Raw genomic sequence first — 23224 nt, forward strand, 5'->3', positions numbered from 1 at the left:
CCAAATCAACAGGTTTCTCTGGGTCACCATGCCTATCACACATACCACGTTTGATGACAAACCAGGCAGTTAAAATAAATAAGTTATTATGCTCACAAGACTTTTACAAAGTATGCTGCAGTGACCTTTGACTTTTTGACCCTACAGTCAACAGGCTTCTTGGGACCAATATGTTTAACAGACATACCGGGTTTGGTGATAATCAGGCAGCTAAAAGACATTACTATGCCCACCAGATTTTTACATCGTACGCTCCCTTTTACTGAGGTCACTATATGCATAATGCATACACCAAGTACTTTGAGTTTCTAGCCAAGCTGACTGATCGCAGGATAATTTTCTGAGCACTGCAGGCTTCCTGATGTCTCTGGATGACTTCTACCTGCTCGACGGCGGCCTGCTGATGACGCAGACCGCCATCAGTGTCTTCAACACCTCCCTGTTTTCTCGGCTCAGCCTTCACAGCCTGGCAGAGAGTCCGCTGGCCCACGGCATGGGCACACAGCGGACAGGAGTGGGCGCACGTTTACTCTAAATACAGCACAGGTACGAACTGTAGCCCACGCCACCTTCTCCAAATAATGAGTCAGGACTCAGTGAGGGGAGGAGGCTGGAGATCCAGAAAAGACTTCCCGTTTAGCTGGCTGGAATACACAAACTTTACTGATTTACACTAATACTCTCAGACCATATGAAAAAAATGAATAAGAAAATTTCCAGAGACTCTCAAACGGACGGTGATCATCACAACACAACACTTTTGTGTGTTCACTGTGCAGCTGCTGTGATTGTGCACGTTGTGTTGCTGTAGGAGGACAAAACGTTCCAGAGACAAACATTCATCACAGCCTGTGGGCAGCTAATGAGACATTAGGTGCTTTTGTCCATTTCTTCTCATTTAATGGAGTTATTGTCTTTGTAAGACATTAAGTCCTGAAGCAGAACCTGACGTTGGCTTTTGCGTTGATCTTCTGTTAGTGTTGAGGTTATGAAAAAAGGAGCACACACCAACGCCGAGGACGTGTTGACTACAGACTACGTTAATAAACCAAAAAAACAAAACAAAAAAAAAACAGAAGATTTTTAATATAAGTTGCCATCCACATTTACACCCAAAGTGGTGTCAGCAAAATGTAGCTTTGGGTGGAAATGTGGAAATCTTTTTTTTTCTTTCTTTTTTGCATTGAAGCTGTGAGTGTTGTGACTTCTTTGTATTTTTGCTTTGGTGTTGTGATCATGTGCAAACATATTCCATCTAATAAAATCAGATCTAAGTATGAAAAGTACAGTAATGACTAATATAATAATAACATGCTGAAATTTTGGTGACTTGATAAATCGGGTATTTTGTTTCAAAGGGTTCCTCTGGTATAGAGTCTTTCAGGGTCCCATCATCTACTGCTCACTTGGAGGGGTTTCAGTCTGACTCGCCGGTTGTAAACAACAAAAATGTTGACACCGTTCATCAAGCACAAGGGAAAAACACAAATCAGCATGAAATGCGGTCACTGAAGGTATTCAACCATAAGTTAATGTTTATATACATTTACTTTGTAAAATTAAATCCCACAACGAATCAAATCCAGATTCCATGTCATCGATATTCCTGTTTCAGAAGGTCCTTATTTCCAGATAACTGCAAGCAAACAATGAATCTCTATGCAGTGCCATGTTACCACGGGACTGGAACCCCTCCACGCACGCAAAGAATCACGCCACCATGAAATCGAGAACTGATGACATTCATTCATTTTCTTTACCTGCTTACTCCAATCGAGGGTCGCGGGGGGTGTTGCAGCCTATCCCAGCTGTCGCAGGGCACACTTTGGACAGGACACCGGTCTATCACAGGGCCACATATACTGATTCACATGTGTGGTCAATTTCTATTCACCAATTCAACTGGGAACCCATGCCAACATGGGGAGAAAATGCAGACTCCACACAGAAAGGCCCAAGTGGGAAGTGACCCCAGTACTAACCAGTAAGCCGTCCAACATTCACTTTATTGATATAGTGCCAAATTACAACATAAGTCAGCTCAAGACACTTCACAGAGGTGTGCAACCATGGTAAGGAAAAACTCCCTCAGGCATTAATATGAATGAGTGAATGAATGAATAGGTACTTTTAGACTGGTGTAAACTGGAAGAATTACATATGTGATGAAAGCGTGATCAGGCCTGTTTTACCCCTTTTTCACAGAGAATTGTGACTTGCCTTCTAGCCGTTTCCGGTTATTTAACAGTGCCTTTATTTTGAAAGTGCCAATCAGACATTCTGCTCCTCGTTTGTGCTAACCTCTGTTTGTGGGCGGAGCCTGTTCGTTCGGTAACGGGGAGAAAGAAGAAAAAGAGGAGCGGACACGGACGGACGCCGCCAGTCGTGTTCGGTTGGTGTTCAGCGGTTGTTTCCAAATGGCAACGACGGCGGAAGAGCAGCGGGAACCGGCTGATGTCGCGCCGCTGTCGACGCTCCACAGCTGCCACCATCAAAACAACAACAATAATAACAACAACAACAACAACAAAGACAGCGAGGCGGCAGAGAGCACGGCTTCCACCGGCGGCCCGAGCGAACCTGGAGGGACGGCGGCGCAGAGTGTCGGGAACGGTTCCGTCATCAGTGCCGCCGGCGGGAACAGCAGCAAGTGGGTCCGGCTGAACGTCGGCGGTACGGTGTTCCTGACCACCCGGCAGACCCTCCTCAAAGAGCAAACTTCGTTCCTGTACCGGCTGTGCCAGCAGCAGGACCTGCACTCGGACACGGTGAGTCCCGGGTTTGAAATGCGGAGGATCACAACCCATCAACGGTCACGCTGTTCCGCCAGGGGGCGTGGTCCGGTAGCTGCACTTCATGCCAAATTGGTGAAATTACACCTTTTGTCTAAAAGACAAAAAAAAAAAAAAAAAAAAGGGTGTGCCAATGAAACACTTAAAGGTTTCACAGGGCGTGCACGAGGAACCAAGAACCCCCAGTGCCAGAGGTCCAACGTGGCTGTTCCCACACAGGCGGGTCAAACCTCCATCACATGGCACCTTCTGGTTGTCAGATGTACTGTTGAGGGGTATTTCATGTTTTGTCATTACCCAGAATGCAGCATGGTGCAACACTATGGAGCACACATGCAAACCTGTTGGAGGAGGATCAGTTTGTGTTTCTCTCCACTGATATGAGTTGATCTACAGTGGCTTGCAAAAGTATTCAGCCCCTTAGTATTTCATGCATTTTAATTTGTTTCTGGCATTTCATATACAAAATAAATCAGGCTTCTCAATATAAAAATTTCTAAAATTATCTTCCTTAAACTCAAACTGAAAGTAAATCTCTACAACTTGATATAAATTAATTAAAAATATAAAAGCCAAGATGATGCGTTGCATAAGTAATCAGCCCCTTTAGTATAATACCTGTAAATAATCAGTTTAATTGCAGTTTTGTTCAGACAAGTCTGTATGGTGTATTGTTTAATGTCTGTGTGGCAATGTGAACATTTGTTATTGGATATCAGTCATGCAGAAAATGTAGAGTTCTTTAATGATTTAAAGAACTGACAGGTGTGCATGAAGTGCTCTCACTCTACTTTGTGTGTCTCAGCATGATCTTGTGGTGTGAATGTAGCTTTAGTCAGTGCCATCCTGTTGTATTTCTTTATAAATGATGTAAATAAAGTCCAAGACATATTCAGTGACTTGGAAATGTTCATGTATCCATCCCCTGACTGGCCTTTCTGTGTGGAGTTTGCATGTTTTCCCCATGTTTGCGTGGGTTTCCTCCGGGTGCTCTGGCTTCCTCCCACATCCAACCCACATGCGGGTTAGGTGGACTGGAATCTTTAAATTGTCCGTAGGTGTGCGAGTGGGTGTGAATGTGAATGTGTTTGTTTGTCTGTTTGTGGTCCTGTGACAGACTGGCGTCCTGTCCTGGGTGTACCCCGCCTCGCGCTCTATGATTGCTGGGATAGGCTCCAGCCCCCCGTGACCCTTAATTGGACTAAGCGGTTGAAGATGAGTGAGTGTGTTGATAGATGGAAGATACACACTCTTGATCTGATTTGCTGTCACAGGGGGTTTTCCGTCACCGGGTCAGACCTGGGAGCATGCACTGGTGCCCCATGTCACTGCGTCCACCGCACTACAGACCCGCCGTGAGTACTGGATGACAAGTACCTCGACAACCAAGCGGTCCACCCTTGCCTCCTGAAAGTAGCCATCTATCTGCTGCAGCCAGGTGATACGAGGACGTCCCTCTGGCTTTTTCCAGTCGGTGGTGCTGTCAGCACTGAGGCTCCTGCATGTTGGATCACGCTCAGAAAAGTGCACACTGACTGTTTTGTCTCTGATGGTTTTCTTTTGATTTTGCATGGCAGACTGTCAGTTCTTTGGAATATTGTAACAGCAGCAGATTCTGATGCAGATGTGACAGTGGGTAGAGCAGCCACAAGAAATTTTTATTTATTTATTTATTTATTTATTTTGATCCCGCATGCAGGTGCCTGATTGTTAAGGAACTCCATAGCTGGAGAAGGCAAAGAACACGCCCACATTTCACCTGGCTGTGGCAGATAGATGATTATTTTAGAGATGTGGGAATGGACTAAGTTTCCTGCCTGGGTGGTTGCCATCCAGGATCCAAGGTGTAAACGTGGTTAATGTTTGGATGTATTCTTGGTGTAAATGTTGCTGATGTCTGTTTAATGCTGCACAGTGACATCATTCGCTATGACGTCACTGTTCATTGTACTGTGGACTTCATGGTGTTCTGGTACTGGATTGCTTAATACGAGGTCTGTTAGAAAAGTATCCGACCTTTTTATTTTTTGCAAAAACCTGATGGATTTGAATCATGTGTGCTTGCATGAGCCAACCTTGAACCTTCGTGCGCATTCGTGAATTTTTTTCATGCCTGTCGATTGGGTCATTTGCTGGTAAGCAGCCTTTGTGTGAGGATGGGTGGAGTCTCTCGTGGAATTTTCTTTGCAAGGAAAATGGCAGAACGATTGGAGCAGCGCGACTGCATCAAATTTTGCCTGAAATTGGGCGACAGCCAGGTAGAAACGATTCGGATTATTCACACGGCTTTTGGTGACAATCCTATGGGCATCACACAGATTAAGGAGCGGTACAACCGGTTTAAAGACGTTCGCACAACGGTGGAGAGTGAGCCACGCTCCGGGTGGCCATCAACATGCTGAAACGACCGAATTTCCAAAGTGAACTCTGTGGTGATGCGTGACCGTCGTGTGACTATCCGAGAAATTGCGGAAGAGGTGGACATCAGCACTTTTTCGTCACATTCCACTGTGACAGAAGATTTGGCCATGAAAAGAGTTGCAGCAAAATTCATGCCGATGGCTTCGGCACAAAGCTACTGACGGCGGAGCAAAAGCGCCACCGTGTTGAAGTCTCACAGGACAGAGGTGCTTTTGCTGCGCCATCAGCTTCGTGCCAAAGCCATCGACATGAATTTCGCTACAACGCTTTTCATGGCCAAATCTTCTGTCACAGTGGAATGTGCTGAAAAAGTGCTGATGTCCACCTCTTCCACAATTTCTTGGATAGTCACACGACGGTCCGGCATCACCACAGCGTTCACTTTGGAAATGATCTGGTCATTTCAGCATGTTGATGGCCGACCGGAGCGTGGCTCACTCTCCACCGTTGTGCGAACGTCTTTAAACCGGTTGTACCGCTCCTTAATCTGTGTGATACCCATAGGATCGTCACCGAAAGCCGTCTGAATAATCCGAAAGGTTTCCACCTGGCTGTCACCCAATTTCTGGCAAAATCTGATGCGGCGCTGCTCCAGTCGTTCCGCCATTTTCCTTGCAAAGAAAATCCGACGAGAGACAACACCCGTCCTCACACAAAGGCTGCTTACCAGCAAATGACCCAATCGACAGGCGTGAAAAAATTCACGCATGCGCACGAAGATTCAAGGTTGGCTCATGCAAGCACATATGATTCAAATCCATCAGGTTTTTGCAAAAAATAAAAAGGTCGGATACTTTTCTAACAGACCTCGTATTTGTACTAATATCTGTGTGACAACGTGAACATTTGTTATTGGACCTCAGTCATGCAGAAAATGTCGAGTTCCTTAATGATTGAAAGAACTGACAGGTGTGCATCAAGTGCTTTCGCTCTTCTTTGTGTGTGTCAGCATGATCTTGTGGTGTGAATGTAGCTTTACTCGGATTAACACGTGCCTCCTCCTCTGTAATGTCAGTATCTGTACAGCTGGGATCTTACACAGGGAGGCATTCACATGGAGACTGAATGCACTGTGAGGACTTGAAGCCTCATAATTGATTCAGTTTTTTTGACTGTGCTGCAGCCTCTTCTTAGGTCTGTGTTTGACAGAGAGAGATGAGTTATTTTATTCGGAGAAACGTTCGTGTGTAGAACCTTTGACGTGCCACACTCAAGGTTTGGAAGAAAACTGTCTGTTGACACAGTAAGGCTCATGAGATACTCTTGAACCTCAGCGTTTTTAGTAAGTCCCTCCGGCTGCTCCCTTGTATTCACTTGGGGTTGCCACAGCAGATCCAAGGTGGGTCTGCATGTTGATTTGGCACAAATTTTACACCGGATGCCCTTCTTAACACAGCTCCACATTACATGGAGAAATGTGGCAGGGGTGGGGTTTGAACCGGGAACCTTCTGCACTGAAGCCAAGCTTGGTCACCACCCCTGCCCAAATCTCAGCGTTTATAAATGTATTAAAATTGCGTTCATCTTTCATTTCAACTAATTAATAACAGATGCAGTACAAAGTTCTGACAGTAGGTTGTGCCCTAGCATTAAAATAGTAAATTTACTATGTTTGTTGTCGTTGTGATCAACTTTACTTTGCTTTTGTTGTCTCGTATATCTGTGGAAGAAATATAAATCTGAACCGACTGGTACGGAAAAACTTGCTGCCACAAACGCTACTTGCCAATCAGTAAGATGTGGTCGAAAAAATGCAAGCTTCATCAGCCGTACCACCCTTCACTTTAAAACGAGTCAGCCAGTCCTTTGGAGAGTTCAAACACAGTGTGTGATGTGAAGTACGTGGTTGACGCTGGTGTGCCAGGGCGAGGACCAGGACCATCGCTGCAGGATGTTACCTTAGCACGGGCAGTCACCAACTTCACGCTTTGGAGCCAAGTGTTTTTGCGACAGCAGAGATCCATGGCCAGATCAGAACACAACGTTAAATTGACATTTTGTTGTGCCTTTGCAGTCTCGTTTCTAAAATATCACATTTTTTATTTAGCTACTTCCCGGCCGTGAGCGTTTGACGTGATGAAGTGGGATGTTGGAAAATGTGTTATTCCCAATGTTTGCAGAAAGAGCAGTGTGTGTATTTGACTTCAGTCTTAAACACGAGGATTGGAGTGGGAGGTATCGGCTCAGTAGCATAGTGAACATTCCCCTGCTGCTTTGTGGAAAGAAAATTCCCTTGTGACCTTCAGCTGAAACCTGACAGAGCTCCCTGAAGTCTCACAGTGACAAACACCGGCATCGTCCCTTTAAATCCCCGCCATCATCCTCTCCACCTCCTCTACCACTCCTTCTCACTCTTACTGCCTAATCCACCATTTGCCTTTTTTTCCTCAGCTGCTTTTCTTGTATCTACCCTCCATACATGCTCTTGACTTTGTTTTTTCTGGATCCATCATGCTGTCATCCCAACAATGAGAACAAAGCTGCAGGCAAAACACTGAATCCTCTCTGAGCTGCCATTTGTCCAACACAGCTTACTGATCAACTATTTTTAGCACGAACAAACCCATTTAAAATGCAAATGTTTATGCATGTACAAACAAATAAAAAAATAGATGTTCCTCTATCACAGGGTATACTGTAGGATACATTATGTTACATTTTCATCACTTTGATATCACCCAGGAAAATACTGACATGAAAATTTTATATATATATATATATATATATATATATATATATATATATATATATATATATATATATATATATATATATATATATATATATCTCCCAACCGATATGGATATTTTAGGGGCTGATACAATATTATAGGATAAAAAAAAATTACAATACTAATATATGAGGTCTATTAGAAAAGAAACCGACCGTTTTATTTTTTTTAAAAACTATATGGATTTGATTCATATGTTTTTACGTCAGCCAAGCTTGAACCTTCGTGCGCATGCGTGAGTTTTTCCACGCCTGTCGGTGACATCATTCGCCTGTGAGCACTCCTTGTGGGAGGAGTGGTCCAGCCCCCTCGTCGGAATTCCTTTCTCTGAGAAGTTGCTGAGAGACTGGCCATGTGCTTGATCAAAATTTTTTCCAAAACTGTGAGGCACATCCGAGTGGACACCATTTGACAAATTAAGCTGGTTTTCGCTGAAAATTTTAACGGCTGATGAGAGATTTTGGATTGTTTCTATCGCTGTAAGGACTTCCCACGGAGCGGGACATCGCACAGCGCTCCAAGGCGACGTCGTCATCCTGTTTCAAGCTGAAAACCTCCAAATTTAAGCCTCTGTTGACCCAGGACGTCGTGAGAGAACAGAGAACTTTTAGAAGAGGTCGGAATCAGCAGTTTATCCGGACATTCCACTGTTAAAGGAGATTTTTTAATGAAAGACGTGCGGACGGATTGGCGCGTCGGCTTGCAGCCGGCGCAGCGCGCCCGCCAAAGGAAAAACACCTCCATGTTGATAACCATTTGTAAAATCCAGGCGGCTTTTGGTGGCTTTCAGTTGAGTGAGTATCTGAGAAATTGTTTAACAGCAGGGCATGTTCCAACTTGTCCTTAAGGCTTCCAACGTCAGCCGTTAAAATTTTCACCGAAAACCAGCTTAATTTGTCGAATGGTGTCCACTCGGATGTGCCTCACAGTTTTGGAAAAAATTTTGATCAAGCACAGCGCCAGTCTCTCAGCAACCTCTCAGACAAAGGAATTCCGACGAGGGGCTGGACCACTCCTCCCACAAGGCGTGCTCACAGGTGAATGACGTCACCGACAGGCGTGAAAAAATTCTCGCATGCCCATGAGGGTTCAAGCTTGGCTGAAGTAATCACACGTGATTCAAATCCATATGGTTTTTTAAAAAAAAAATAATAAGGTCGGATACTTTTCTAATAGACCTCGTATACGCTGATATATTAAAGTGTTTATTTCTTGCTAACTTCAACAGAATAGGAGGGAGAAGTGTGATTTATACAGAAATACAGCTGTCTGGGAGCATATTTGCCATCTTGGATTATTTTGTTGGAGCAACTAAACATCATGCTGCCGTCTTGCTGCCTTAACTCTGCTTACCAGTTGCTGTGCTGCTTTGCTCAGCACTTGCATAAAACTGACCTGTCCCGTGTATGTGGCAGCATAGAGACCAGTTGTCTCTTGTTGCTATAAAATGCCCACTCTGATCGAAAATGAACAGCACCTGGTTACTTTGCCTCCCTCTCTTGTAGCTAATATGGCCAAGGGGTGATGGGGTCCCAACCAACCCAACCATTGTTTTAAAACACAATGCTGTTGGTAGGGATGTGAATTGTACAACAACTCACAATTTAGTTCGATGACGATTCGATTCATAATCGATTTTCGATTCAAAGAGCTCTGAGAAATAGTTATATTACTTAAAAAATGCTTATGTTTAAGAAAATGCAGCGTTAAAAGATTAATCAAGTGATTCTAGATGTAAATTTACTTATCTGCTTTGCTCATTTAAGGTTTAAGGATATGATTCCTTCTTTATGTTCTCTAATGCCATATACCAACACAGTGCAGAGTAGCTACCTAAACTCTGTAAGGGAGATAGAGTATCTCGTCAATAGTTTTACATCCTCATTGAAGACAACTTTGGATGCTGTAGCTCCTCTGAAAAAGAGAGCTTTAAATCAGAAGTGCCTGACTCCGTGGTATAACTCACAAACTCGCAGCTTAAAGCAGATAACCCGTAAGTTGGAGAGGAAATGGCGTCTCACTAATTTAGAAGATCTTCACTTAGCCTGGAAAAAGAGTCTGTTGCTCTATAAAAAAGCCCTCCGTAAAGCTAGGACATCTTTCTACTCATCACTAATTGAAGAAAATAAGAACAACCCCAGGTTTCTTTTCAGCACTGTAGCCAGGCTGACAAAGAGTCAGAGCTCTATTGAGCTGAGTATTCCATTAACTTTAACTAGTAATGACTTCATGACTTTCTTTGCTAACAAAATTTTAACTATTAGAGAAAAAATTACTCATAACCATCCCAAAGACGTATCGTTATCTTTGGCTGCTTTCAGTGATGCCGGTATTTGGTTAGACTCTTTCTCTCCGATTGTTCTGTCTGAGTTATTTTCATTAGTTACTTCATCCAAACCATCAACATGTTTATTAGACCCCATTCCTACCAGGCTGCTCAAGGAAGCCCTACCATTATTTAATGCTTCGATCTTAAATATGATCAATCTATCTTTGTTAGTTGGCTATGTACCACAGGCTTTTAAGGTGGCAGTAATTAAACCATTACTTAAAAAGCCATCACTTGACCCAGCTATCTTAGCTAATTATAGGCCAATCTCCAACCTTCCTTTTCTCTCAAAAATTCTTGAAAGGGTAGTTGTAAAACAGCTAACTGATCATCTGCAGAGGAATGGTCTATTTGAAGAGTTTCAGTCAGGTTTTAGAATTCATCATAGTACAGAAACAGCATTAGTGAAGGTTACAAATGATCTTCTTATGGCCTCGGACAGTGGACTCGTCTCTGTGCTTGTTCTGTTGGACCTCAGTGCTGCTTTTGATACTGTTGACCATAAAATTTGATTACAGAGATTAGAGCATGCCATAGGTATTAAAGGCACTGCGCTGCGGTGGTTTGAATCATATTTGTCTAATAGATTACAATTTGTTCATGTAAATGGGGAATCTTCTTCACAGACTAAAGTTAATTATGGAGTTCCACAAGGTTCTGTGCTAGGACCAATTTTATTCACTTTATACATGCTTCCCTTAGGCAGTATTATTAGACGGTATTGCTTAAATTTTCATTGTTACGCAGATGATACCCAGCTTTATCTATCCATGAAGCCAGAGGACACACACCAATTAGCTAAACTGCAGGATTGTCTTACAGACATAAAGACATGGATGACCTCTAATTTCCTGCTTTTAAACTCAGATAAAACTGAAGTTATTGTACTTGGCCCCACAAATCTTAGAAACATGGTGTCTAACCAGATCCTTACTCTGGATGGCATTACCCTGACCTCTAGTAATACTGTGAGAAATCTTGGAGTCATTTTTGATCAGGATATGTCATTCAAAGCGCATATTAAACAAATATGTACGACTGCTTTTTTGCATTTACGCAATATCTCTAAAATCAGAAAGGTCTTGTCTCAGAGTGATGCTGAAAAACTAATTCATGCATTTATTTCCTCTAGGCTGGACTATTGTAATTCATTATTATCAGGTTGTCCTAAAAGTTCCCTAAAAAGCCTTCAGTTAATTCAAAATGCTGCAGCTAGAGTACTGACGGGGACTAGAAGGAGAGAGCATATCTCACCCATATTGGCCTCTCTTCATTGGCTTCCTGTTAATTCTAGAATAGAATTTAAAATTCTTCTTCTTACTTATAAGGTTTTGAATAATCAGGTCCCATCTTATCTTAGGAACTCGTAGTACCATATCACCCCAATAGAGCGCTTCGCTCTCAGACTGCAGGCTTACTTGTAGTTCGTAGGGTTTGTAAGAGTAGAATGGGAGGCAGAGCCTTCAGCTTTCAGGCTCCTCTCCTGTGGAACCAGCTCCCAATTCAGATCAGGGAGACAGACACCCTCTCTACTTTTAAGATTAGGCTTAAAACTTTCCTTTTTGCTAAAGCTTATAGTTAGGGCTGGATCAGGTGACCCTGAACCATCCCTTAGTTATGCTGCTATAGACGTAGACTGCTGGGGGGTTCCCATGATGCACTGTTTCTTTCTCTTTTTGCTCCGTATGCACCACTCTGCATTTAATCATTAGTGATTGATCTCTGCTCCCCTCCACAGCATGTCTTTTTCCTGGTTCTCTCCCTCAGCCCCAACCAGTCCCAGCAGAAGACTGCCCCTCCCTGAGCCTGGTTCTGCTGGAGGTTTCTTCCTGTTAAAAGGGAGTTTTTCCTTCCCACTGTAGCCAAGTGCTTGCTCACAGGGGGTCGTTTTGACCGTTGGGGTTTTACATAATTATTGTATGGCCTTGCCTTACAATATAAAGCGCCTTGGGGCAACTGTTTGTTGTGATTTGGCGCTATATAAAAAAATTGATTGATTGATTCAGAGTTGGCTGGCAGTTTCGCGAAGCGCTGGTCAGTAGTCGGCAGAGACCGCTGCTCCGCTCCTTTTAGCTCCTGGTCATGGCGTAGCATGTGGGCTTGTGGATTTGAAGTGTTTCCGAAGTACTTGACTTTCATTTTGCAGATTTTGCACACTGCATAAGTCATGTCAAGCTCCTTCTTACGCAGCAAATAATAAAATCCAAAATGTGCCCAAACATTTGCCTTCAGCAAAGACGGTGCTGGCTGAATTAGCTCTTCGTCCGCCATGCTAAGCTGCAGCTCACGAATGTTTGAAGCACACCGGACCCTCCCCTCGTGGGGATGCTGTAGTACGGAGGCCATTTCCTGACAAACATTACATTCAGCAAGTAGGTAAGAAAATGTTTTAAAAAATGCTTTTTAAAAATCAATTCTTGGACATTTTGGATCGATTCAGAATTGTAATTAATAAGAATCACAATTCGGTTGTGAATCGATTCCTCCCCCCCCCCCCCCCCCCCCCGCACCCCTAGCTGTTGGAGTGCCCTCTGTTGCACAAACTATGTAATGACACTAGTCCCAACAGTCAAAGTGTTTTCTGTGTTAGTTAGAAAAATAAAAGTTATCATATCAGCAAAAACAATGCTGATTTAGATATTTTTGTGGGCTAAAATTCAGTGGAAAAAATGTGCATATAAATGTACTGCTGGGTAGTCTTAATTTAATTTGACGGTGGTCACATGTCCAGGCACCTATAATGTACCAATTTACTTTGGATATCATACATTCAGCACAAATTTAGATTTTTTATTTATTTATTTATTTATTTATTTATTTTTATTACGTTCTAGAAAGTTCTAAAAGTTTCTTGAAATTTCTAGATAATTCTGGAAACTTCTAGAAAATTCTGGACAGTTCTAGCAGAATATTCTAGAAGACTACTCAGTAGTAGTGAAGGCGAATTGAGAATATCACAGAAGCAAAGTTTCTGTGGAATAACAGCTATTTTCTATTTATTTAAGGCATAACAGGTTAGGAAAACACACTGTGTACCCAGGAACAAAACAAAAATAAAAATTTGTTACATAGTGTTATCGTTGAATACTAATAGAGGTGGGACGAAGTCACCATCAAGTCACTCTCAACTCATGAATCAGCAAATGTCAAGTCATAATGACCACCAATTGTTTGCAAGCTGACTTGACGTGGGACTTACAGATTGATGACTTGAGAATGCCTTGACAGTGACTTTGTCCCACCTCTGCTAATATTATTAAACAGCTTTCATGCCTACTGTGATACTCTATCACTTCCATCTCATACTTCAAATCAAATCAATTTTATTTATATAGCGCCAAATCACAGCAAACAGTTGCCCCAAGGCGCTTTATATTGTAAGGAAAAAGCCATACAATAATTACAGAAAAACCCCAACGGTCAAAACGACCCCCTGTGAGCAAGCACTTGGCAACAGTGGGAAGGAAAAACTCCCTTTTAACAGGAAGAAACCTCCAGCAGAACCAGGCTCAGGGAGGGGCAGTCTTCTGCTGGGACTGGTTGGGGCTGAGGGGAGAGAATCAGGAAAAAGACATGCTGTGGAGGGGAGCAGAGATCGATCACTAATGATTAAATGCAGAGTGGTGCATACAGAGCAAAAAGAGAAAGAAACACTCAGTGCATCATGGGAACCCCCCAGCAGTCTAAGTCTATAGCAGCATAACTAAGGGATGGTTCAGGGTCACCTGATCCAGCCCTAACTATAAGCTTTAGCAAAAAGGAAAGTTTTAAGCCTAATCTTAAAAGTAGAGAGGGTGTCTGTCTCCCTGATCCGAATTGGGAGCTGGTTCCAGAGGAGAGGAGCCTGAAAGCTGAAGGCTCTGCCTCCCATTCTACTCTTAAAAATCCTAGGAACTACAAGTAAGCCTGCAGTCTGAGAGCGAAGCGCTCTATCGGGGTGATATGGTACTATGAGGTCCCTAAGATAAGATGGGACCTGATTATTCAAAACCTTATAAGTAAGAAGAAGCATTTTAAATTCTATTGTAGAATTAACAGGAAGCCAATGAAGAGAGGCCAATATGGGTGAGATATGCTCTCTCCTTCTAGTCCCTGTCAGTACTCTAGCTGCAGAATTTTTAATTAACTGAAGGCTTTTCAGGGAACGTTTAGGACAACCTGATAATAATGAATTACAATAGTCCAGCCTAGAGGAAATAAATGCATGAATTAGTTTTTCAGCATCACTCTGAGACAAGACCTTTCTAATTTTAGAGATATTGCGCAAATGCAAAAAAGCAGTCCTACATATTTGTTTAATATGCACATTGAATGACATATCCTGATCAAAAATGACTCCAAGATTTCTCACAGTATTACTAGAGGTCAGGGTAATGCCATCCAGAGTAAAGATCTGGTTAGACACCGTGTTTCTAAGATTTGTGGGGCCAAGTACAATAACTTCAGTTTTATCTGAGTTTAAAAGCAGGAAATTAGAGGTCATCCATGTCTTTATGTCTGTAAGACAATCCTGCAGTTTAGCTAATTGGTGTGTGTCCTCTGGCTTCATGGATAGATAAAGCTGGGTATCATCTGCGTAACAATGAAAATTTAAGCAATGCTGTCTAATAATACTGCCTAAGGGAAGCATGTATAAAGTGAATAAAATTGGTCCTAGCACAGAACCTTGTGGAACTCCATAATTAACCTTAGTCTGTGAAGAAGATTCCCCATTTACATGAACAAATTGTAATCGATTAGATAAATATGATTCAAATCACCGCAGCGCAGTGCCTTTAATACCTATGGCATGCTCTAATCTCTGTAATAAAATTTTATGGTCAATAGTATCAAAAGCAGCACTGAGGTCTAACAGAACAAGCACAGAGATGAGTCCACTGTCTGAGGCCATAAGAAGATCATTTGTAACCTTCACTAATGCTGTTTCTGTACTATGATGAATTCTAAAACCTGACTGAAACTCTTCAAATAGACCATTCCTCTGCAGATGATCAGTTAGCTGTTTTACAACTACCCTTTCAAGAATTTTTGAGAGAAAAGGAAGGTTGGAGATTGGCCTATAATTAGCTAAGATAGCTGGGTCAAGTGATGGCTTTTTAAGTAATGGTTTAATTACTGCCACCTTAAAAGCCTGTGGTACATAGCCAACTAATAAAAATAGATTGATCATATTTAAGATCGAAGCATTAATTAATGGTAGGGCTTCCTTGAGCAGCCTGGTAGGAATGGGGTCTAATAGACATGTTGATGGTTTGGAGGAAGTAAGTAATGAAAATAACTCAGACAGAACAATCGGAGAGAAAGAGTCTAACCAAATACCAGCATCACTGAAAGCAGCCAAAGATAACGATATGTCTTTGGGATGGTTATGAGTAATTTTTTCTCTAATAGTTAAAATTTTATTAGCAAAGAAAGTCATGAAGTCATTGCTAGTTAAAGGAATACTCGGCTCAATAGAGCTCTGACTCTTTGTCAGCCTGGCTACAGTGCTGAAAAGAAACCTGGGGTTGTTCTTATTTTCTTCAATTAGTGATGAGTAGTAAGATGTCCTAGCTTTACGGAGGGCTTTTTTATAGAGCAACAGACTCTTTTTCCAGGTTAAGTGAAGATCTTCTAAATTAGTGAGATGCCATTTTCTCTCCAACTTACGGGTTATCTGCTTTAAGCTGCGAGTTTGTGAGTTACACCACGGAGTCAGGCACTTCTGATTTAAGGCTCTCTTTTTCAGAGGAGCTACAGCATCCAAAGTTGTCCTCAATGAGGATGTAAAACTATTGACGAGATCATCTATCTCACTCACAGAGTTTAGGTAGCTACTCTGCCCTGTGTTGGTATATGGCATTGGGGAACATAAAGAATGTAAATGTTATTAAGAAATGATCAGACAGAAGGGGGTTTTCAGGGAATACTGTTAAGTCTTCAATTTCCATACCATAAGTCAGAACAAGATCTAAGGTATGATTAAAGTGGTGGGTGGACTCATTTACATTTTGAGCAAAGCCAATTGAGTCTAATAATAGATTAAACGCAGTGTTGAGGCTGTCATTCTCAGCATCTGTGTGGATGTTAAAATCGCCCACTATAATTATCTTATCTGAGCTAAGCACTAAGTCAGACAAAAGGTCTGAAAATTCACAGAGAAACTCACAGTAGCGACCAGGTGGACGATAGATAACAACAAATAAAACTGGTTTTTGGGACTTCCAATTTAGATGGACAAGACGAAGAGTCAAGCTTTCAAATGAATTAAAGCTCTGTCTGGGTTTTTGATTAATTAATAAGCTGGAGTGGAAGATTGCTGCTAATCCTCCGCCTCGGCCCGTGCTACGAGCGTTCTGGCAGTTAGTGTGACTCGGGGGTGTTGACTCATTTAAACTAACATATTCATCCTGCTGTAACCAGGTTTCTGTAAGGCAGAATAAATCAATATGTTGACCAATTATTATATCATTTACTAACAGGGACTTAGAAGAGAGAGACCTAATGTTTAATAGACCACATTTAACTATTTTAGTCTGTGGTGCAGTTGAAGGTGCTATATTATTTTTTCTTTTTGAATTTTTATGCTTAAATAGATTTTTGCTGGTTATTGGTGGTCTGGGAGCAGGCACCGTCTCTACGGGGATGGGGTAATGAGGGGATGGCAGGGGGAGAGAAGCTGCAGAGAGGTCTGTAAGACTACAACTCTGCTTCCTGGTCCCAACCCTGGATAGTCACGGTTTGGAGGATTTAAGAAAATTGTCCAGATTTCTAGAAATGAGAGCTGCTCCATCCAAAGTGGGATGGATGCCGTCTCTCCTAACAAGACCAGGTTTTCCCCAGAAGCTTTGCCAATTATCTATGAAGCCCACCTCATTTTTTGGACACCACTCAGACAGCCAGCAATTCAAGGAGAACATGCGGCTAAACATGTCACTCCCGGTCCGATTGGGGAGGGGCCCAGAGAAAACTACAGAGTCCGACATTGACATACTTCATCTCTACTCTCTTCTGGTCTTTTTCAGTATTCTGTACTTCTCTATTTTTCAACAAAAATCCAATTTTCATCAATTCAGTGTCAAAGTGACAAAAGGTTTCCTGCATAATATTTACACCGTACTTCAACATTGATGCACACCTATTCTTCATCTGTCTCCATAAACCAGCCTTGTTCTGTTGTGTGCAATGTCACGTCTGTAGACCCAGTAAATCATTTACAGTTGTCCGTCAAGGTTTCGACTTTTTCCAACTACGTGTATTAACATGTTCTTTGAGAATGATACAAACTTTCTGGTCATGCTTGTAGTCTCAGATGAATTCAGAACATACATAGTCAATTCTTCGCCTTCTCTTTTCAGAAAGAGAGTGGCTATACGCCCAACCGTTGGTTCAGTAAAGTAAATATGCGAGCATATACGCCCAACCACAACCGACCAATGAGCGTGCTTGTAAGCTCACTTCCGATTTCAACGCGGGAGGGAAAAAAGGCGGATATTTTCTCACCGGCTGCGGGAGGGTTGGCAGCCCATGGAGGAGCTGTGATCTAAAGCGGTTCTGTTGGCTCATCACACCCAGGGAACATTGTCAAAATAACACCATCTTACAGCCAACAAGCAGCATTTTGTTCAAAAACTGTTTCGTCGTTGTTAAGAGGCTTCCGTTCAAAATACTTATGAAATTTGTCTGTTTTGATCCATTTCGGTGTTTTCGCAGTAATTAAAGACGACGCCGTTAAATGTGTCAAACATACGCCACAATAGAGTCTTAAAAGTGGTGTAAAAAATGTAGTTTAGATGCACAAAATGTGTCAAATACACGATCACGATTGGGTGAATAAGATAAGACATTATATTTATCTGCCCAGCGGTTGTGCATGTAACGTTCAATGTATGACTTATTTGCCCAACGGTTGGGCGAATAAGGTAGGACATTATATTTATTTGCCCAACGGTTGGGCATATAGCCTTTGCCTTTCATAAATCTGATGAACCGTGGGTAAAGTCAATGAAAAAGTAAGGCGACAAAAAGATGGTAAAAGTTGAGAGAAACAAATCCCGGTGAGCACAAACAAAAAGAAAAGGACAGACAGAGGTGTGATGGACAGTAAATATGTTCAGCTTCAACTGAAGTTATTGTTTCAGTTTTCTTAATGTCACATCCATAGGCCAGTATATTTAGGGAGTAACTCTGTGTCTGATGATTTGCGGACATTCATGCTGGTTATATGGTTGCAAATTGAGCTTTACCAGCTCCGCGTAAAAGGAGTTTTACGGCTATTTGTGACCGTATAACAGCATGAACGTGCATAAATCATCAGACACAAGGGGGTTATTCCCATTCTAATTCAATTCCATCGTTTGCATGGTTAATTTTTCCTTAGGTAATTTGGTCGGCGAGGCTTACCGTCGAGCAGAGGCCAGGGTGTGGAGTAATCCTTCAAATGTGAAAATCCATTAAATGTGAAACGGTAATTCTGTATCAGAATCCACATCAGTACTATTGAATTGTAGCTTAAATTCACCCATTTAGGCGGCGGTACATGACTTTCTCTCTCTCTCAGCTAACATGTAGCAGCGCACACACCCAGTGTTCTCTCGAATTGTGCGTCTCGTCACATAAATTGACAGTTCTGCTTCCCAACAATATTGCGCATGCACTGTTGCACGAGGGACAGGAATGACATCTCGTCAGAACACTGGTCAAAGTGTGGCGTAATACATCCAAATGTGAAATGGTCGAATATTTTGCCACTGTTACCCCGATATTATGCACTCTGGAATCTCACATGATTAACAAGTCAGATTCGCAGAAAAAATGTAATTGGATTAAAGCTTAGAAATATGCTCAATATTTTACCACGTTCTTGTAAAAAACTGAAATACCATTATGGTTTTTTTTTTTTTTTTTTTTGCTGCTTGTGCCATTTGTGTCTTCTTAACTAAGTGTGTACAAAATTAAGACAATTAACAATTAACTTTTTGGGTTAGGCAGCCACCATTTTGGCACCCTAAGTAATTTTCATCTGTTGTGAAAGGCTCATATCGACCGATATATGAGGTCTGTTAGAAAAGTATCCGACCTTTTTATTTATTTCAAAAACCTGATGGATTTGAATCATGTGTGCTTGCATGAGCCAACCTTGAACCTTCGTGCGCATGCGTGAATTTTTCACGCCTGTCGATTGCGTCAGTTGCTGGTAAGCAGCATTTGTGTGAGGACATATGTAGTGCTCTCGGTGGATTTTCATCGCAAGGAAAATGACGGAACGACTGGAGCAGTGCTACTATGTACATCAAATTTTGCCAGAAACTGAGCGACAGCCAGGTGGAAACCATTCGGAAGATTCAGGCGGCTTTCGGTGGCTTTTTAGTCGTGTGACTATCCGAGAAATTGTGGAAGAGGTGGGCATCATTTTTCAGAGTCCAGCATGTCCTGAGAGACTTCAACATGAAGGTGCTTTTGCTCCGCCGTCAGCAGCTTCGCCACTCTTTTCATGGCCAAATCTTCTGTCACAGTGGAATGTGCCGAAAAAGTGCTGATGTCCACCTCTTCCACAGTTTCTCGGATAGTCACACGACGGTCCTTCATCACCACAGCGTTCACTTTGGAATGATCTGGTCATTTCAGCATGTTGATGGCCGACCGGAGCGTGGCGCACTCTCCACAGTTGTGCGGACATCTTTAAACTGGTTGTACCGCTCCTTAGTCTGTGTGATGCCCATAGGATCGTCACCGAAAGCCGTCTGAATCTTCCGAATGGTTTCCTCCTGGCTGTCACCCAGTTTCTGGCAAAATGTGATGTGGCGCTGCTCCAGTCGTTCCGCCATTTTCCTTGCAATGAAAATCCGTCAACAGCACTACACACGACCTCACACAAATGCTGCTTACCAGCAACTGACGCAATCGACAGGAGTGGAAAAAAATTCACGCATGCGTACGAAGGTTCAAGGTTGGCTCATGCAAGCACATGATTCAAATCCATCAGGTTTTTGCAAAAAAAAAAAAAAAAAAAAGGTCGGATACTTTTCTAACAGACCTTGTATTGGTTGAACTGTAATTCTTAACAAAGTTTAATTCTCACTTTTACAGATGTGCATCCCAGAAGGTCACACTCTATAACGGTGACAAAGCAGCCTTTGAAGATCAGGGATGTGAGCTATCATGGGATTTGACGCTATATACCACACTTATGCCATGTGGCGTGCAAAAACAAAGTCTTCACAGCAGGTGTTACAGGATGTAATATTCACATACTGTATGTGTTAATCCAATTGTCATAGCAGCTTCCATCACTCCAGTTCTCCTGCAAGCTGATTCCATGCACTGTGTTCTGTCTGCACACATCTGTTTCCCTGCCAGAAAGCCTACTGCATCTCTCACTTGCATCTGCTTAATGCTACAGCAGTGTGTGTGTGTGTGTGTGTGTGTGTGTGTGTGTGTGTGTGTGTGTGTGTGTGTGTGTGTGTGTGTGTGTGTGTGTGTGTGTGTTGCACTCCACTTTAAATAGGATGACAGCTAACACTGTGATTGGTTGATTTTCTGTTAGGCCCACAATGCTCCCACGAGTAACGAACAGGATGAATCTGACCCCTCTGTGCAGTCTAGAAGGCAGTAACAACTTGGACACAGCCCAGAACTCCCTGCACCAGGCGTTACGCACCTACCATCGCCGCTATACGAGCTACTGCTTCTCCAGCATATGTGTTATAAACATTGTTGGTATTCCAAGAAGTGTTTTCATCACTCACACAAGTGATTTGCTGTACTGTGTTTGTTCAAGAGCAATTCTGATTTCACAAAGAGGGGACTGGAACATAAAGGGTTCATCTGGCTAAATATGTCAGTAATGCAGTTCAATAGCGAAAAATAAATTTGTCCTTTCAGTTGCATGTCATAAAAGTGTTTACATTAATTAAATTAATAAAAACTTGGGAAAGGGGAGACCTGATTTAATTCTGCAGTTTTAACTCTTTAAATCCCTGCAAGCATGAATAAGCGCTTAACTGATGAATGAATAACTCACTCATTCATGATTTCTCTGTTCTCTAAATGGAAAACTAAATGCAAATTCATGTATTTTCTCATCATATTTCATGTCAACTGTAAATGATTCTTAGCATCTCTCATTAACCAGTTCATATTACAGATCAAGCGGTATAAGAGCAGTTATGGAAGTACAGAAGACCAAACACAATTCCCCAGTAAACCAGTATGGCATGAGCTCACACGGCTCTACAGACTGTGTGGCAGAGTCAGGAACAGCCAGGATCTGACAGCAGGCTGCACAAGGTACCTAGATGTTCTTGTCACGAGCTAATTCCTGCAACTCTCTCTTTTTTTATATATATATTTTGAGGTGGTGGGGGGGGTGTCTCTAGGGGTTTCTGACCAAGTGGGAGTCCTTCCACAACATGTTCTAGTTTTCCTGCCAATGGCACAGAAAAACCTCCAAAGGCAGTGATTCAGATAATCAGATTATGAAACTACCAATAATGGCTCCTTTGAACAACAAGGAGCAGTTTTTATCTTATGACATCCATTCAGAAAACTGGTTCTTGATTTTTTTGGCAAGAATGTGGTCAAGATTTTGTTTTCAGTCTAGGCTCCATCTTCTCCATGATAGTGGAACGTTCAGTGATGACACAGCGAAAATCTATCTGCCAATCTCATGCTACATGTGACACTCGTAAACTAGACCCTAAGATGTGTTGTTGCCTCCTTTGCTTGCGATAGCGCCTTTCGTCCAATTTATACAGCTGATAACCATGAACATTTTTTGACAAAATTTAGTGCATTATTATAGTAGAGATTGGACATCCCCAGTGGCCTAATGGAAAAGGCATTGGCCTCCTAAGACAGGGATTGTGGATTCAAGTCCCATCTGGGGTAGTGGGGTGATTTGTTTGTGGGCAGGGGTGGTGGCCATGTGGATAAGTGCGCTTGTTTCTAGTGTGGAAGGTTCCTGGTTCAAGACCACCCCTGTCCATTCACTTTTAATATTGCTAGAAGCTATTATGGCGTTAAAACTCAAATTCAGTTAATTAGTAGTTGCAAATGTACCAGAGACAATATTTGAATTTATCTGTTATCTGTAACTTCAGATACATTTTTTGGTGGTTTATTGTTTTATCTTGATCAAAGATAACTTTTCAGTTATATGATTATCTGTTATCGAAGTTAATTTTTTGGCTATCTGTGCCCACCACTGCAGACAAGCGTGGGTAACTGGTGTTTGAGTCAGTTACATGCTAACTAAAGAAAGCAGTCAATAGCCCAGCTACCTTAAATAGTTCACTTGTTTTTAAAAATAGTTAGCACCTACTTAAATAAAACATTTTTGTTGTCCAGCCTTGTCTCACAACCAGGAGTGCAGCAATAAACTGAAAAACCACAATACTGTACCTGTACCGAACGGTGTGTTGTGTACCTCTTTAAAAAAAACAAACAAAAAAAAAACAAACAAAACAAGTTCTACAGGGTTGACTGTGAGCTATATTACGTTCAACTGTTTTACACAAAATGCAATATAAAATCTTTAGGCAGATCCTCAAGACAAACGTTGGGCATTTCAAGAGATGTTATTCCTTTTTTTTGTTTGTTTGTTTTGTTTTGTTTCATGCAAGGCTTTTGTGCTGAGAAACCTGAGGGGATTTGAACCAAACCGTGACCTTGAAACTGCAAATTATACCAAACTGTCTGAAAGGTTCATCATTAAACCCTGACTCACAACTGACTACTAGTATATCAATCTGCTTTTGGAACAAGAGATCACGGTGCAGACACCAGCGAGTTTGATATAAATAATATTCCCTCTGCACCCAGATCAATTTCTGTCCGGTTAATGAAGCTTTTAATCTTGTACAACCATTGGCAGAGGGTGTCATTTGTTGTACAGAAAGCCCTCTGGAGGTTTTTGTGAGTTTTGGTTGGAATAACCAACATGACTTAACTTGATCTGAACAAACCTGGCGT

At 42.1% G+C, this 23224-nt stretch overlaps 1 protein-coding gene across 3 annotated transcripts in view; it reads left to right on the forward strand.

Annotated features, from left to right (window-relative positions):
* The first annotated feature begins 2313 nt into the window (after positions 1-2313).
* Positions 2314-23224, forward strand: part of kctd17 (potassium channel tetramerization domain containing 17) — a 44424-nt gene continuing 23513 nt past the window's right edge. For 2 of the 3 annotated variants that reach the window (XM_034193770.1, XM_034193772.1), the window contains exon 1: positions 2314-2768. In XM_034193770.1, coding sequence (XP_034049661.1) covers positions 2418-2768 — 351 coding nt within the window. In that variant the 5' untranslated portion in view covers positions 2314-2417. The remainder of the gene's footprint in view (positions 2769-23224) is intronic. The other variant, XM_034193771.1, reaches the window with a different exon arrangement.

This window comes from Thalassophryne amazonica, chromosome 18 (genome assembly GCF_902500255.1).
Source record: "Thalassophryne amazonica chromosome 18, fThaAma1.1, whole genome shotgun sequence".
Lineage (NCBI taxonomy): Eukaryota > Metazoa > Chordata > Actinopteri > Batrachoidiformes > Batrachoididae > Thalassophryne > Thalassophryne amazonica.